The sequence below is a fragment of the Schistocerca piceifrons genome, chromosome 4 (genome assembly GCF_021461385.2).
Source record: "Schistocerca piceifrons isolate TAMUIC-IGC-003096 chromosome 4, iqSchPice1.1, whole genome shotgun sequence".
Taxonomy (NCBI): Eukaryota; Metazoa; Arthropoda; class Insecta; order Orthoptera; family Acrididae; genus Schistocerca; species Schistocerca piceifrons.
Genome location: NC_060141.1, coordinates 171509142 through 171526776, shown reverse-complemented (window position 1 = coordinate 171526776; position 17635 = coordinate 171509142). Strand labels below are relative to the sequence as shown.

At 40.3% G+C, this 17635-nt stretch overlaps 1 protein-coding gene across 2 annotated transcripts in view; it reads left to right on the top strand.

Annotated features, from left to right (window-relative positions):
• The window catches only part of LOC124795174 (UDP-glycosyltransferase UGT5-like), a 336005-nt gene that overhangs the window by 285197 nt on the left and 33173 nt on the right, over positions 1–17635 (top strand). For both annotated transcript variants that reach the window (XM_047259072.1, XM_047259071.1), the window contains 2 exons: positions 3472–3762; positions 16865–16958. In XM_047259072.1, coding sequence (XP_047115028.1) covers positions 3472–3762; positions 16865–16958 — 385 coding nt within the window. The remainder of the gene's footprint in view (positions 1–3471; positions 3763–16864; positions 16959–17635) is intronic.

Genomic DNA, 17635 nt, shown 5'->3' with positions numbered 1-17635 from the left:
GGAGGATAAATACGATCTGTCAAGGCCTCAGTGAAACCCTTGATATACCGGGTGATCAAAAAGTCAGTATAAATTTGAAAACTCAATAGACCACAGAATAAAGTAGACAGAGATGTAAAAATTGACACACATGGTTGGAATGACATGGGATTTTATTACAACAACAAAAAAAGTTCACAAAATGTCTGACAGATGGGGCTCGACAGCAAAACTGCTACCGTGATGAGTGAGAGGTACGCCAATATGTTACAGAATCGCAACATCCCCAGCCTGGCTGATAAACACCTGCTGGAACATACGACGTTTATGCAGGATGGCGCTCCACCCCATATTGCTAGATGAGTGAAAGATCTCTTGCACGCGTCGTTTGGTGATGATCGTGTGCTCAGCCGCCACTTTCGTCATGCTTGGCCTCCCAGGTTCCCAGACCTCAGTCCATGCGATTATTGGCTTCGGGGTTACCTGAAGTCGCAAGTGTATCATGATCGACCGACATCTCTAGGGATGCTGAAAGACAACATCCGACGCCAGTGCTTCACCATAACTCCGGACATGCTTTACTGTGCTGTTCACAACATTATTCCTCAACTACAGCTATTGTTGAGGAATGATGGTGGACATACTGAGCATTTCCTGTAAAGAACATCATCTTTGCTTTGTCTTACTTTGTTATGCTAATTATTGCTATTCTGATCAGATGAAGCGTCATCTGTCGGACATTGTTTGAACTTTTGTATATTTTTGGTTCCAATAAAACCCCATGTCATTCCAAGCATGTGTGTCAATTTGTACCTTGCTATCTACATTATTCCGTGATTTATTCAGTTTTCAAATTTATACTGACTTTTTGCTCACCCGGTATTTCAAGAGGGACTGCTTGTGACTGATGGCTAAGCTGTATGTAAGAGACATCTTGGTGTAGAATGGGTGGCAGCTGTCGAAGTGGTGGTGTTGGTGTGGTTGGTAGGGCTGATGTGGACAGAGGTATTGATGTAGCCATCTTTGAGGTGCAGGTGAACAGCAGGAAAGGTGGCTTATAGGGCTGAGGAGGACCAGGCGAAGCGAATGGACAGAAGGTATTGAGGTTCTGGAGGAATGTGGACAGGGTGTCCTCATCTTCAATCTGACCACAAAGATGTCATTAGTGAATCTGAAACAGGTGAAAGGTTTGGGATTCTATGTAGTTAGAAAGGATTCCTCTAGGTGGCCCATGATTAGGTTGGCATAGGATGGTGTCATTTGGGTGCCTAATGCTATACCCTAGATTTATTTGTAGGTAGTGCCCTCAAAGGAGAAGTTATTGGGCTTGAGGATATAGTGGGTAATGGTGTCTTCTCTCCTTTTTCGCTGCTCCCCCCCCCCCCCCCCCCCACACACACACCCCTGCCTTGTGTGTAGCCTCCTGACCATAAGCAGCCTGTCTCCACCTCAACCCTCTATGGTCCCACAAGCAGGACTTTACCATCCCCCATCCCTACTCTGCTGTCCCTTCCCATTCCCTGCCCCAGCCTCACCTTTATCCCTACCACCCAGATTGCTTCTCTAATCATGAGCTGCTGTTCACAGTCTGACCTCAGCAGCCAGTGACTGGAATAGTGAAGTTGATAATTCTTCCAGGTTATATGGCCATGGTCCGTGGAAGTCTTTTATTCCTAACGTTTCGTCCAATACTACATTGGACATCTTCAGAGGTATGGCTGGTCCTGTTGAGTCCTGCTGACTGACAAGTCAGGCGTCGGAGAGCAGGCCAAAGGACAAGGATGGTACACAACAATGGAAGAACACGGTGTCTTTACCTTTCATTAGTAAGGTTACAGATCGAATTGGCAAAATTTTGCTGAAACATAAAGTGAAACCGGTATTCAAACCTACCAGAAAAATAGGACAAGTACTTTGTTCTGTTAAAGATAGAAGGCCACCATTATCATCTAGCGGTGTGTATAAAATTCCGTGTACTTGTGGCAAGGTCTATATTGGTACTACGAAAAGAAGTGTGAATACGAGGGTAAAGGAGCATAAAAGTCTTTGCCGACTGGGAAAAATAGATAAATCGGCCATTGCGAAACATGCACTTCAGTCAGGTGACCATGTAGTTAAGTTTTCTGAAACTACAGTTTTAAATGCTACCACTAACTATTATCCACGACTGTGTAGGGAGGCTATTGAAATTTATAAACATGAAGATAATTTTGATAGAAAAGAAGAGGCCTTGAAATTAAGCTAGATGTGGACAGTGGCGTTACAGAATCGATATGTGATTTTTATCTATGTCAGACTATTATCGATAGTTACATTTTATCTTTGACTAGTTTTCTCTCTGCTACTATGTGCAAGCTAGACCACGCCCACTTTCCTTGGTATTTAGGCCACTCTCCGACACCTGACTCGTCAGTCGGCAGGACTCAACAGGACCAGCCATACCTCTGAGGAAGTCCAACGTAGTATTGGATGAAACGTTAGGAACTGAATAATTCCATGGACCATGGCCATATAACCCAGAAGAATTATCAACAACAGTACCATCCGGTCGTGAAAGCCTTCAGTGTATAATTGGAATAGTGAAGTTTGACTCTCAGTGTAGCTGTCCTGATGTAAATTATCTGTGGTTTTCCTAATCACTTAAAGAAGCCACAGCTTCTTTCCATCCTTTAAATTTATGAAAAGAAATGTAGTTATACTGATTGCTGGACAAAATGAGACTCCCAGGAAGTAACCATGTTCAGGTAGTACCAAAGACACTACCAAGGAGGCCAAGTAGGAAAACTGAGAGTGTGTAGAATGTCTTTTCTGCCTAAAGAGACCAATGACTTTGTCCTCATCTGTCCCATGATAGTAATACTATCTTGCCACTTTGATAAGCAAAACACTACCAATGGCATACAGTTTCCATTGCACTGCATTCTAAATAAGAATATTCCTCAATGTAGATAAGTTTTGATTGTTAATGGAGAAATTAATTTTAATTTCAACTTAAAGTTAGTTCAGTGTGTTACCAATTTCATAGTTTCATGTAATGTCTGAAAACTTACCCTTAGACCATTGTGAAAACTTTCTGCATTATCCTCCTTTTTGCCTGTAGTAATGAACTAACCCCTATTTATTTGAATCTGGTTGCAGTCTATATTTATCTAATCCATGTTAAGCATGTGCATTAGTTTCTTTTGCATCAAATTTTATGATTCAGATGGAGTCTTCATTTCAAACGTTACTGCCTTCAAGCTCATGACGTTTCTGTTACAGGACGTTATCCATCTGAATAAATGCTGTGTGATAAGCTTTACAAGTACTTGATATACACAATTTGTTAATTTTTTTCTCTTTGCCATCATGACCATCTGAAACCAAATCCACAAGTTATATGAGAATTTTGCAAAATAAGTCTTTACTTTCTTAGAAAATAATGAATGCAAGAAACAAAGAAAATCATAAACATGTCATATATGTATATTCAGGAAAATATTTATTTTTCAGGTTCAAGGCTCCATTCATTGCACTGAGTTCATGTGCTCTTATGCCATGGTCTAATGGAAGGATGGGTAATCCTGACAATCCAGCTTATATACCAAATCTCTTTGCTCCCCTTGGTAGCAAAATGTCATTCTGGGAAAGAACATACAATACTGGTCTCTATTTGTTGCATCAAATAATTCGTAAACTGCTAGTTGACATACCATCACAGAAAGTGGCAAGTCGTTTCTTTGGTTCTGACTTGCCTCCATTGCAAGAAATAGCAAAAAACACAAGTCTTCTTCTTGTCAACAGGTAAGTTATAAGGTAAGCACTGAAGTGCCACATTATATTTTTATTGCACTTTTGACTGTAGTGGTGTTGGTTCACTATGTGTATTATTTCTGCCAACAACAAAAAATTGTAGCAAAGTGCTGTTGGCTGGTGCACTATCGTATTTATATTAACACCATCACAAAGAGTGTAACTGTTTGCATAAAGTACAGCTAGAAAACATTTGCTACATGTCCTTGAAAATTTTATTTAATTCAAGAAGATGGTGTATTTGCTTATGCTGACTGCCTGACAGGAGATGTTTGTTTTGGAATTTTGTGAATTGTATATGGCAGATAAATGTAGGCCAAAGAGTGCCACAGACATTAGCACACATCCCAAAAAGGAACCCATTGGTGATTGGCATAGTGCAATACACAGTCATGGCAGCACAGCTAAAGGACACTACATATCTTAAGAGGTGAAATATTGAGTTTTTTAGCAGTTATAGGAAACTTTTAAAAACTAAGCATGTATGATAATGCCTCAGCATCAAAGCATGTGTGCCGCCCTCTATGAATTTTTTACTTCATACATGAAACCTTTAAGAGCTTTGTCTTGCAGACATATGAGGAGGAGCAGTACATGACGCAAAAAAATTATCTAAGATTATCATTATAGTGACTAGTGCACTTTTAGTAAGTTAAATGTTACATGGCTCATTCATGACATTTTGTAATAAACTGTAATGAGGCAGTTCACAGAATGAAATCTTGAGATAATGAATAAGTAATTGACAGACTGAGAATAAGTGTATTTACTAGAAATAAGGTTTCCTGATGAATAATTTTGAAAATTGTATAGAATGTTAACTTAATTGCTATTTAAATATGACCACATGTTGACCACTTACAAAAGAGTTCACTTAAATCAAAACAATATTTAGTTTACAATATTATGAGAAGGAAAGTTGCTGCTCACCATATAGCAAAGATTCTGAGTTGTAGGTACACACAACAAATCTGTGCCTATCTGTGACTCAGCATATCCGCTATATGGTTAGTAGCAACTTTCCTTCTCATAATATTGTTACATTCCATCCTGGATTTTCCATTGTTCAGTATTTATTTTAATAATACAAGTAAATACGTAACACTTTTGCATTTAATTAACTCAAAGTTTATAAATAAAATGTATTCTTTGTAATAGTAGTAATCCAGAATATCTTTTTCAAACTATTTTCAAAACTAGCTTTGCTACCTGTCGAGCATTAAATTTTGTAGTTGTTGTTGTTGTTGTTGTTGTTGTCATCCTGAGTCTGAAGACTGGTGTAATACAGCTCTGCATGTTACTCTATCCTGTGAAAGCCTGTTCATCTCTGAATAACTACTGCTACCTACATCCTTTTGAACTTGGTTACTGTGTTCATCTCTTGATCTCCCTCTTCAATCTCACCACCCCCCACCCCACCCAAGTCCCTTCAGTACTAAATTTGTGATCCCTTGATCTCTCAGGATGTGTCCTATCAATCAATCCCTTCTTTTAATCAAGTTGTGCCAAAAATTTCTTTTCTCTCCAGTTTTATTCATTACCTCCACATTAGTTTCAAAATCTATCTATCTAATTAACAGCATTCTTCTGTAGCACCAAATTTCAAAATTTTCTATTTCCTTCTTGACTAAACTGTTCATGATCCACATTTCACTTCCATACAAGGCTACATTCCAAAGACTTCCTAACACTTAAATCTGTATTCAGTGTTAAAATTCTCTGCTTCAGAAATGCTTTTTGTACCATTGCCAGTCTACATTTGGTATCCTCTCTCTGCCTCAGCCATCCTCAATTATTTTACTTCCCAAATAACGAAACACATCTACTAATTTTGGTTTAGTGTTTCCTAAACTAATTCCCTCAGCATCATCTGATTTAATTGGATTGCATTCCATTACCCTTGTTTTACGTTTGGTGGTGTTCATCTGATATCCTATTCAGCTGCTCTTCCAAGCCCTTTGCTGTCTCTGACAGAATTATGGTGTCACTGGCAAACTTCAAAGTTTTCATTTCTTCTCCCTGATATTTAATTCCCTCGCCAAATTTTTATGTTGTTTCTTTTACTGCTTGCTCAGTGTACAGATTATAACATCAGGGATAGACGACAACCCTGTCTCACTCCCCTCTTGACCATTGCTCTGCTTTTTCTGTAACTATCAGTTTTGTATGTGCACTGCTTCATAGTTTGCATGTGAAGTTTGTGCTTGATATGGACACTAGAGGCCTCATGGCGTGCTAATACAACAGCAGTTGTGTGTGTAGTGTGCTAGATGAACCATCTTTTGGAACTAATGGCTATATATGCCAGAGCTCAAGGCTCTGCTGGTCTCTTGCGTACTGATAATTGTATTGTACTTCGTCTTATCTCTGTTTGTACTGTACAAGCAATAAATTACAGTGTTATTTCATTAGAACACTTGTTTGGTAATGAGTACGCTATTCAGTTCCACATGTTCCACATCAGTCATTGGACCTTTGAGTTTAATTTCCGTGGAGGCAGTGCTTAAATCTCTTCTTGAGCAGCAGCAGCAGGCACGGACTGTTGCTATTTCCAATTTAACAGCTACATTGGCACAACCAGCAGCTCCACCAACAACATATTTGCAACCGTTCCCTGAGTACAACAATGCAGCAGGAGACTGGAATGCTTACAAAAAATGCCTGTGGCAACATTTAAAGGCATTTTGGGTAAGAGATGTAAAGTTCCACAAAGCCCTTTTTTGTTGTGGATATCATCTCGTGTTTGCCAGTTGTCTGCGTGCCTGCTTGCAAGAACCTTCATATCTTTCTTTTCATCAGATGTGTGAGTTACTTTCTGCCTATCACTATAAATGTACTCATATTGTTGCTGCTTGTGTTGAGTTTTAGTGCTGCCAAAAGTGGTTAAAACAGTCATACAGAGCATGGGCAGCGGAACTATGTGGACTTAGCCATCACTGTAACTTTGTGACAAACGTTCATAAGGAATGCTGCAGCGAACATTTTCTAGGATGTGCAGCATGGTTTGAGCAGCATTGTGGAGCCAGAAATGCATAAAGATGCTCTTGAAAAGGCCAAAGAGTGTGCCCAGTTTTGTCAGTACACTTCCCAGGGGTTTCTGGAAGATTGGGTGAGGGGAGGAAATTTTGTGAGGAGACTGACAAAAGGGGGAGAATAGGATAGCTATTTGATGGCGAGGTGAGTGGCCATACAGGATTGGCAGGAGCTATGACGGCATGATATGCCAACAATGATATGGCGACAACCAGCTGAGGCGCAGGCCACTGTGGGAAATGAAATCAGCACCAAAGATAGGGTCCATAATTTCAGTAATGGTGAAAGACCATGGTAAATCTCTACTGAATCCTAGGTTGATGGATTGTGTGCAGGAGCAATAGGTTGTGGTGGCTGAGCCACTAACTGCAGTGAGTAGTAGAGGGAAGGTGAGGGCATAACAGCTTGCAAGGAAAGATGACAAGTCAGATTCAGTATCGACTAGGTACGACATGTTGAAAGACGTGACGTAATGGTCATGTATGAACAGGCACTGTGAGATCGATTATCGACTGGATGTGCCTGCTACCAGTTGCTGCCGATGTTTGGGCTCATTAAGCATGGTGTTTGACAATATGCGGTATTGCTGCTGAAGTGCTTGTGATACCAGCAGAGACCTCAGCAGTCCCAAATGTTTTTGTAGCCACTGGCTGGCCAGGAGGGGCAGAGAGGGGTCAGGGGGAGGGGAGGGGGAGGGGCTGTTTTTGCATGAGTGTGCTTGCTGGTAGGCAGGGCCCATCAGAGGTATTGGCATCACATAGGTTGTGCACACTGTGTACGCAGTGCTTGTGGCCACACATCATGGCAGAGTACAGAGGATGTCAGTTTTACCATCCTGTCACTCACGTGTGTCGTTAATTGAGCCACCTCCACAGGGGGTTTTGTAGATGGGAGGTGTAAGTTCAGGCATAGGCGGAATATGTGGATGATCCAGCAAATGACTGTTGTGGCTATGTGTGAAAACTCTGGGTGTTGGTAATGGCAGTCAGTGAAAGGTCGAGCATTTCAAAGACCCTATCAGCCAAAATGAGCAGTGCTTCAATGTTCATATAATTGTGTATGGCCAGGGTTGCGTGGATTTCAGCACACAGCCAATTCAGGAATTACAGCTGTTCAGGCTTATGTTGGGCTCAGCATATTTCAGATGACAGTAATTGTGATATCAAGCAATCTTTCAACACAGCAGAACTGTTGCATTGCAGTTGGTTGGATATGATACAATGTGCCTCCACCATGGCTGCAGGCTTGAGTTGCATGACCATCAATGCAAATTTTGCAGAGTCACTGGCGATGGAGAAACCCATAAATATTGCTTCATTGGATGAAAACCATAGCTGAGGTCATAGGCATTGAACAGTGACAGCTGGGTCTTGATCTGTCTCTGGAGTGTTGGAGGGCTACTTGTACCTGAGTAATGGTGCTCAGTGATTGATGAAAGCCTGAAATCTGGCCATTTGCACTTGCAACTTGGTGGCCACTAGTGGAGAGTGCCAGGGGGTCGGGCTGGGAGGGGGTTGGGGGTGGTTGTCAGTGATGGACTGGGACCATATTCAAAGGGGGTGTGGTATGTTAGTGTTGGTGTTTGGATGGGCCATCATGTCTATACTCTGGCTGTAGAAACATTGGTGCAAGGGAGCCATACTGCACACAGGAGTTAGTATAATGGTCCACTGGTATGGTGGGGGAAAGGAGCATGTCAGAGGCAGCATCATCCAGGTGCGAGGCCACACCGGGAGGGGGGGGGGGGGGGCGGCGCTTGGTGATGATACGTCATGGTATGTAGCATGGACTGGGGCACTGTGAATGGGTGATGAAGCTTTGTCTACGTTTGCTAACGATACCCAGAATGTATCAGCAAGCAAGACACACACAAGGGCTGCGTGGAGCATGGGCAGGGGAGAGCAGGGAGCATGTAATGAATTCAGACGGCTCCCCAGCATCAACAGTGTTGGAATTTGCTTCATCCTCATTTGTATTGCTAGTGATTGTCGTATAAGCTGACTGCTATTGGATGGGCAACTCAGGTTATGAAAGGAGAGAAAACAATTTATACTCATTAGCATACAAATAGTCCATTTACTGGATGAAATGTACCCACTATAGGGAGATCATACAACAAATTAACATAATAGAATGCTGATGCCTTTATGTTGGTGGAAGGTTATACAAATATGCAGATGTGGGCATATGTACTCAATGGTCCAGCTATTGTGTGGGCTAGATACATCTTACCACTAGTACAGCTGAAATGGGCACACATAAAAAGTTCACCCTCTCAGGATAGGGAAATACAACCCTTACGTTAGATAGGGCATATGGATGTAATTTATATCTCTGTGGATAACACAGAATACAATATTTTGATCCCAGCATTAGTTGATGGTCATGTTTAACATACAATTTACCTCTGTATAAAGAAAATGGGGTGCAATATTCTGATTAGCAACACCAAATCGTTTGTAATGTAAATGTCCATCTACCACACTGTGCTAGACATTCACTGCATTAAAATTTACTTGACACATAGCCATCGTTGCAGCAAGGGCACAATAATTACATCTACACATGCAAAGGGGTGTGGTGTTCGCACACTGCAGTGGCACACACATTAAGTGTACACATACATAAAAAATGACAGGGTGTTATGGATCTCTTACCACACAAGTCTATGCCCTTAGGTGATGGGTAGAGATAATAATGGATGAGACATGTGGTGAATGAATCTATCAGTTCACAGAAAGGTGCACTAACACAGGCAAAGTTATTTCACGGATGTAGGTAGGCAACTTGAGGACAGTTATGTAAGGACTAGTGAGTATGCTTGCATGGATATGCACACAACACCATTTAGCAGGGTCTGGAGGGCACCAGACTGACGTACTGGGTAGTATTAATGTTGGTGGTAATCAAGAAGTGATGCCCATATTGCACCTGGAATAACTGTCTGAGTAAGGGGGGCCACATGTACCCACTTATTTAAAACAGACCCACTGGCTCTCCATGGTAATGCAAGTAACCTGCAGTGCCCATGCCATGTGATCACATAAAGCTGACTTACAGGTGTGTAGTCTTCTGAATACACACACACACACACACACACACACACACACACACACACACACACACACAAAAGCTTATTTGTGACAGTGCTACTTTTCTTGTGCCTATCTGCAACTCAGCATCTCTGCAACATGATGAGAATGAGTTATAAAATCTTAAAACCCGTAATGTAGGTAAATGTTCCAATCGAGGCTGTGGAAAGATAATTCACAATCTTCCTGAAAATTTGAGCTGCAGATACTCAAAACTATTGTTCTGATTAGTAAAAACTTTCAACATTATTGCTTGACTGATAAAACAGGTTTCATCAATAATATTTACTGTAAATATGCCTATTGCTACAAACTCTCAGAAGTATTATTTTTTATGATAGTCATTGTACACAACAATGGTAGGGAAATTGATTGCTGTTGTAACTTTTTTGAAAATGTATTACCATTAAAGATTTTCAATTCTAGTAATATTTTTCTAAAGTAGTTTGTCATAAATTAATTTACAACAATGGATCTTGTCGTCGGTGGGGAGGCTTGTGCGCCTCAGTGATACAGATAGCCGTACCATAGGTGCAACCACAACGGACGGGTATCTGTTGAGAGGCCAGACAAACGTGTGGTTCCTGAAGAGGGGCAGCAGCCTTTTCAGGAGTTGCAGGGGCAACAGTCTGGATGATTGACTGATCTGGCCTTGTAACACTAACCAAAATAGCCTTGCTGTGCTGCTGCTGTGAATGGCTGAAAGCAAGGGGAAACTACAGCTGTAATTTTTCCCGAGGGCATGCAGCTTTACTGTATGTTTAAATGATGATGGCGTCCTCTTCGGTAAAATATTCTGGAGGTAAAATAGTCCCCCATTCGGATCTCCGGGCGGGGACTACTCAGGAGGACGTCGTTTTCAGGGGAAAGGAAACTGGGGTTCTACGGATCGGAGCGTGGAATGTCAGATCCCTTAATCAGGCAGGTAGGTTAGAAAATTTAAAAAGGGAAATGGATAGGTTAAAGTTAGATATAGTAGGAATTACTGAAGTTCGGTGGCAGGAGGAACAAGACTTTTGCTCAGGCGAATACAGGGTTATAAATAAAAAATCAAATAGGGGTAATGCAGGTTATTCAGGTAGTGAAGGGAGATGAAAATTTATTAGTCATGGATGACTGGAATTCGGTAGTAGGAAAAGGGAGAGAAGGAAACGTAGTACGTGAATATGGATTGGGGCTAAGAAATGCAAGAGGAAGCCACCTGGTAGAATTTTGCACAGAGCATAACTTAATCATAGCTGTATACATGGAAGAACGTTGGAGATACTAGAAGGTTTCAGATAGATTATATAACGGTAAGACAGAGATTTAGGAACCAGATTTTAAATTGTAAGACATTTCCAGGGGCAGATGTGGACTCTGACCACAATCTGTTGGTTATGAACTGTAGAATAAAACTGAAGAAACTGCAAAAAGGTGGGAATTTAAGGAGATGGGACCTAGATAAACTGAAAGAACCAGAAGTTGTACATAGTTCAGGGAGAGCATAAAGGAAAAATTGACAGGAATGGGGGAAAGAAATCACTAGAAGAAGAATGAGTAGCTTTGAGAGATTAAGTAGTGAAGGCAGCAGAGGATCAAGTAGGTAAAAAGACGAAGGCTAGTAGAAATATTGAATTTAATTGATGAAAGGAGAAAATATAAAAATGCAGTAAATGAAGTAGGCAAAAAGGAATACAAACGTCTCAAAAATGAGATTGTCAGGAAGTGCAAAATGGCTAAGCAGGGATGGCTAGAAGACAAATGTAAGGATGTAGAGGCTTATCTCACTAGGGGTAAGACAGATACTGCCTACAGGAATATTAGAGAGACCTTTGGAGAAAAAAGAACCACTTGTATGAATATCAAGAGCTCAGATGAAAACCCAGTTGTAAGCAAAGAAGGGAAAGCAGAAAGGTGGAAGGAGTATATATTGGGTCTATACAAGGGCGATGAACTTGAGGACAATATTATGGAAATGGAAGAGGATGTAGATGAGGATGAAATGGGAGATATGATACTGCGTGAAGGGTTTGACAGAGCACTGAAAGACCTGAGTCGAAAGAAGGCCCCAGGAGTAGACCACATTCCATTGGAACTACTGGCGGCCTTGGGAGAGCCAGTCCTGACAAAACTCTACCATCTGGTGAGCAAGATGTATGAAATAGGCGAAATACCCTCAGACTTCACAGAAGAATATAATAATTCCAATCCCAAAGAAAGCAGGTGTTAACAGATGTGAAAATTACCGAACTATCAGTTTAATAAGTCACAGCTGCAAAATACTAACGTGAATTCTTTACAGACGAATGGAAAAACTGGTAGAAGCCAACCTCAGGGAAGATCAGTCTGGATTCTGTAGAAATATTGGAACACGTGAGGCAATACTGACCCTACGACTTATCGTAGAGACTAGATTAAGGAAAGGCAAACCTACGTTTCTAGCATTTGTAGACTTAGAGAAAGCTTTTGACAATGTTGATGGGAATACTCTCTTTCAAATCCTGAAGGTTGCAGGGGTGAAATACAAGGAGCAAAAGGCTATTTATAATTTGTACAGAAACTAGATAGCAGTTATAAGAGTCGAGGGACATGAAAGGGAAGGAGTGGTTGGGAAGGGAGTGAGACAGGGTTGTAGCCTCTCCCTGATGTTATTCAATCTGTATATTGAGCAAGCAGTGAAGGAAACAAAAGAAAACTTCAGAGTATGTATTAAAATCCATGGAGAAGAAATAAAAACTTTGAGGTTCACCGATGACATTGCAATTCTGTCAGAGATAGCAAAGGACTTAGAAGAGCAGTTGAACGGAATGGATATTGTCTTGAAAGGAGGATATAAGATGAACAGTAACAAAAGCAAAATGAGGATAAAGGAATGTAGTCGAATTAAGTCGGGTGATGCTGAGGGGATTAGATTAGGAAATGAGACACTTAAAGTAGATAGGAGTTTTGCTATTTGGGGAGCAAAATAACTGATGATGGTCGAAGTAGAGAGGATATAAAATGTAGACTGGCAATGGCAAGGAAAGTGTTTCTGGAGAAGAGAAATTTGTTAACATCGAGTATAGATTTAAGTGTCAGGAAGTCATTTGTGAAAGTATTTGTATGGAGTGTAGCCATGTATGGAAGTGAAACATGGACAATAACTAGTTTGGACAAGAAGAGAATAGAAGCTTTCAAAATGTAGCGCTACAGAAGAATGCTGAAGATTAGATGGGTAGATCATATAACCAATGAGGAGGTATTGAATAGAATTGGGGAGAAGTTTGTGGCACAACTTGACTAGAAGAAGGGATCGGTTGGCAGGACATGTTCTGGGGCATCAAGGGATCACCAATTTAGTATTGGAGGGCAGAGTGGAGGGTAAAAATTGTAGAGGGAGACCAAGAGATGAATACACTAAGCAGATTCAAAAGGATGCAGTAGGTACTGGGAGATGAAGGAGCTTGCACAGGATAGAGTAGCATGGAGAGCTGCATCAAACCAGTCTCAGGACTGAAGACCACAACAACAACAACAACAACAACAACAACAACAACCATGGGTGCATTCACATTGGAGGGGATATCCGTGGATAGGCCAGACCAACATAAGGCTCCTGAAGAGGGGCAGCAACCATTCAGTAGTTGGAGGGAAACAGTGGGGATGAGTGACTAATGTCTTGTAACATTAGCCAACATAGCCACACTGGGCTGATGCTGTGAGACCGTTGGGGAAACTAGTGTGTTCAAATTCCCTGAAGATATACAGCTCTTCCATATGGCTTTTTGATGATGGTATCCTCTTCAGTTTAATTATCCTGGAGGTAAAAAAAGGTACCACATTTGAACCTCCAAGCAGGGACTACTCATGAATGTGTTACCCTGAGGAAAACAAAGTTTGGCATGCTATGGGATGTTGTTTGGATTATCAGATTTCTTACCTTTTTGCAGTTTCTTCAGTTTTAATTTTTAGTCATAACCAGCAAATTACAGTCGCAGTCCGTATCTGCCCCCTGGAAATGTCATGCAGTTTAAAATGTGGTTTCAAAATCTTTGTCGTACCATTATGCAGTTAATATTAAATCTTCCAGTTTCTGCTGGTTGCTTACAGGTATATAACATTATTTTACTATTCTTCAAATAAAAACTGCTGAAGCCAACCTCCAAGAAGATTGGTGTTGGTTTCAAAGAAACATAGGAACACATGAGGCAATACTAACCTGGTGTTAGAAGATAGATTTGTCATTCATCAACCTATTTAGATAGATTTAAAGAATGATTTGGCCTGGGCTTACTGGAATATGCTTATTGAAATTCTGAATGTTACAGGTATAAAACAAGGGGAATTAAATGTTATCTACAACTTGTAGGGAAACCACACTGGAATTACAGGAGTTAAAAAATCGTTAAAAGGAAGCAGTAGTTGAGAAAGGAACTAGACAGTGTTGTAGCCTATCCCCCATTTTATTCAGTGTGTATGCTGAGCAAGATATGGAGGGAACTTAAAGTTCAGAGGATTAAATAAGAACTTCGAAGTTTGCTGATGGAATTGCAACTCCCTCAGAAACAGCAGAGGATTTGAGGTGCAAAAACTTCTGTCCACAAATCAGCATGCATTTAGAAAATATTGATCATGTGAAACTTAGCTTGTCTTTTACCCACATGATACCCTGTGAACCATGGATGAAAGGCAGCGGGCAGATTCCATATTCCTAGAGTTCTTTAAAGCATTGAACATAGTGTCCCAGTGCAGACAGTTAATGTAGGTCCAGGTATAAATATTAGCTTCCTTGATATGTCAGTGGTTTGAAGACTTGTTAGTTAGTAGAACCTAGTACATTGACCTCGGTGGCAGGTGTTCATCACAGGTGAGGCTCTTGTCAGGATTGCCCAAGGTAAGTGTATAGGACTGTCATTGTCCACATACATAAATGAAGCTGATGGACATGATCAGCAGCAGTATACAGTTGTTGGCTGATGATGCTATGATGTAAGGAAAAGTGCCATCATTGAGTGACCCTATGAGGATACAAGATGATTAGACAAAATTTCTAGTTGCCGTGATGAATGTCAGCTTGCTCTAAGTGCAGAAAAATGTAAGTTAATGTGGATGAGTGAGAAAAACAGTTCCGTAATGGTCAAATACAGCATTAATTGTGTGCCAGTTGACACAGTCACATTGCAAATTGTTACAAAATGTAATGATCACATAAAATCAATTGTAGGGAAATTGAATTGATAGTTTCAGTTTATTGGAGGAATTCTAGAAAAGCATCTTCCATGTATAAAGAAGAACACTTATAGAACACTTGTGCAACCCAGTCATTCTCAAGGTTTTGAATGTCTGTCCTCTTGATTGATGGTCTGTGGGACTTCTGCCATTCACTTACGTAATAAAGTGAAACACACATAACATTTGTTTTGATGTTATTTTGTTATATTGCAAACAGTTTTGGAGACTCAGTACACCACCTGCATACAGGTTGGCCACTGATGGGATCATGTATACAGTTGGAATTAAACTCCTCAGCATCAGTTAAGGCCTGAAGATTCTGTATCGAGCCACTGAAACTGGTTGCAAGGTAATAAAATAACATCAGAATAACAGCTGTGAGTATTTTGTTTTATTATGTAACATTCTTACCCAAGTGTTGGGGGACCCCACCAGGTCAAATTAAAGGAAGACATCAAAGCAGTTCAGGGGCTTATTGCTATTTTGTTACTGGGAGGTTTGATCAACCTACTGTGGAGGTACTTCACGAACTAAAATGGGAGTTCCTGGAGCAAAGGTGACATCCTTTTTGTGAAACGCTATTGTGAAAGTTTAGATAACAGGCATTTGAAACTGACTGCAGAATGATGCTACTAACATTACTGTACATTTTGTGTAAGGATCTCAATGACAAGATAAAAGCAATTGAGGCTCATACGGAGGTATATAGATAGATGTTTTCCCCTTGCTCTATATTCAATTGGCACAGGAAATGTCTAGTGGTACAAGTACCCTCCACCATGCACCAAACATTGGCATGTGGAGAGAGAGAGAGAGAGAGAGAGAGAGAGAGAGAGAGAGAGAGAGAGAGTGTGTGTGTGTGTGTGTGTGTGTGTGTGTGTGTGTGTGTGTGTGTGTGTGTGCGTGCATATCAGTTGAACAGAATGGATATCATCTTGGAAAGACAAAAGTGAAGTAAGAGTAATGGAATATATTCTAATTAAAACAGATGAAGCTGAGGAACTTAGACTGACAAATGAGATGCTAGGATGAGATGAATTTTACTGTTTCACAGAAAATTATCTGTTAATGGTCAAAGTAGAGAGGATATAAAAATGCAGATATGCAATAGAGAGGAAAACATTTCTGAAAAATAGAAATATGTTAATATAGAATATAAATTTAAGCATTAAGAAGTCTTATCTGAAGGTATTTGTCTGGTGTGTAGCCCTTAATGAAAATTATATATGGATGATAAAAAGTGCAGATAAGAAGAGAACAGATATTGAAATGTAGCACTGCAGATGATAGCTGAAGATCTTCTTGCCAGATTGAGAGCAGATGAAGAGTCGCTGAATCAAACTGAATAAAAAATAAATTTATGGGAAAACTTCACTAAAAGGAGGACTAATTTGTAGGACACTTCCCAAATCATCAAGGAATCATGATTTCGCTAATGGAGAGAAGTGTGGGGGGTAAAAAGATTAAAGGGCAACAAAGTTGTGAATGTAGTAAGTACAGGATACACTGACATGGAGAGCTGCATCAAACCAGTCTTTGGACTGAAGTAAACAACAACAACAACAACAACAGCAACATTTTCAAAATAATAAAATTTTGTAGACGATGAAGAGTTCATGACAGTTGGTATCTATCTATCTCTATCTCTATTTATTCCTTCACCCCCCCCCCCCCCCCCCTTGCCCCACACACACACAATTTTTACTTTTATGTCTTAATTTTGTGCATAAAGAAAGGTGTGAAAGTGTAAAAAGACAATTTTCTTTTTTCCTCAGCTATTTCACCCTGCACTCAGTAAGACCATTTGTCCCAGGTGTCATAGAAGTTGGAGGAATGCATCTCCCACCAGCACCTAAACCTCTTCCCCAGGTAAGAAATTTGGCAGTGTGAGAATATGGCACATTTATTTTTTGAACTGTAATCATTATACTGCTTACTGATGACAAAAAATATTGGCCACTGATGTCTGTAAAAATCTGAAAATGACACTTCTTTTTCTTTGAGTCACTGAGGGAATTTATATAAAGTAGCTCAGTATTATTTGTAGACTAGCTCATTAATTCTGTCACATAATTTTTATCTCTGGAGATCTAATGTCAATTGAAGATCAGGTATTAAACCTTGTTCATTTCAGTATTATTTTTATTGTTTCAGATAAACAAAATAACACATTTCAGATAAAATACTATTAGATGTCAATAGTATCAATTCACTTTCTATTGGTCCAATAAAAGTTCTGCACTTAAAATCTTATATTCCATTGCTAGTAATATTCTAGAAGATGCTGGATGGAATAAAATCAATCAAATGAGTAATAGAGGTGTTGAGTAGAAGATGGGAACATGAACAAAAACTCAAAAAGGACAGTAGGGTAACTAACAAACTGTTCTTCTTTGTAGTGCCCAAACACACAGCTAAATTATCCTAAGACTCTGGTCTGAGTGGAATAAGAGGTTTTCAGATTAAGGAGGTAAGCTGTCCAGAGAAAATGAGATTGGAAGGCTATTAGGAGGGGGGAAGGGAGGTGGGGGGGAGGTGAAACAAGC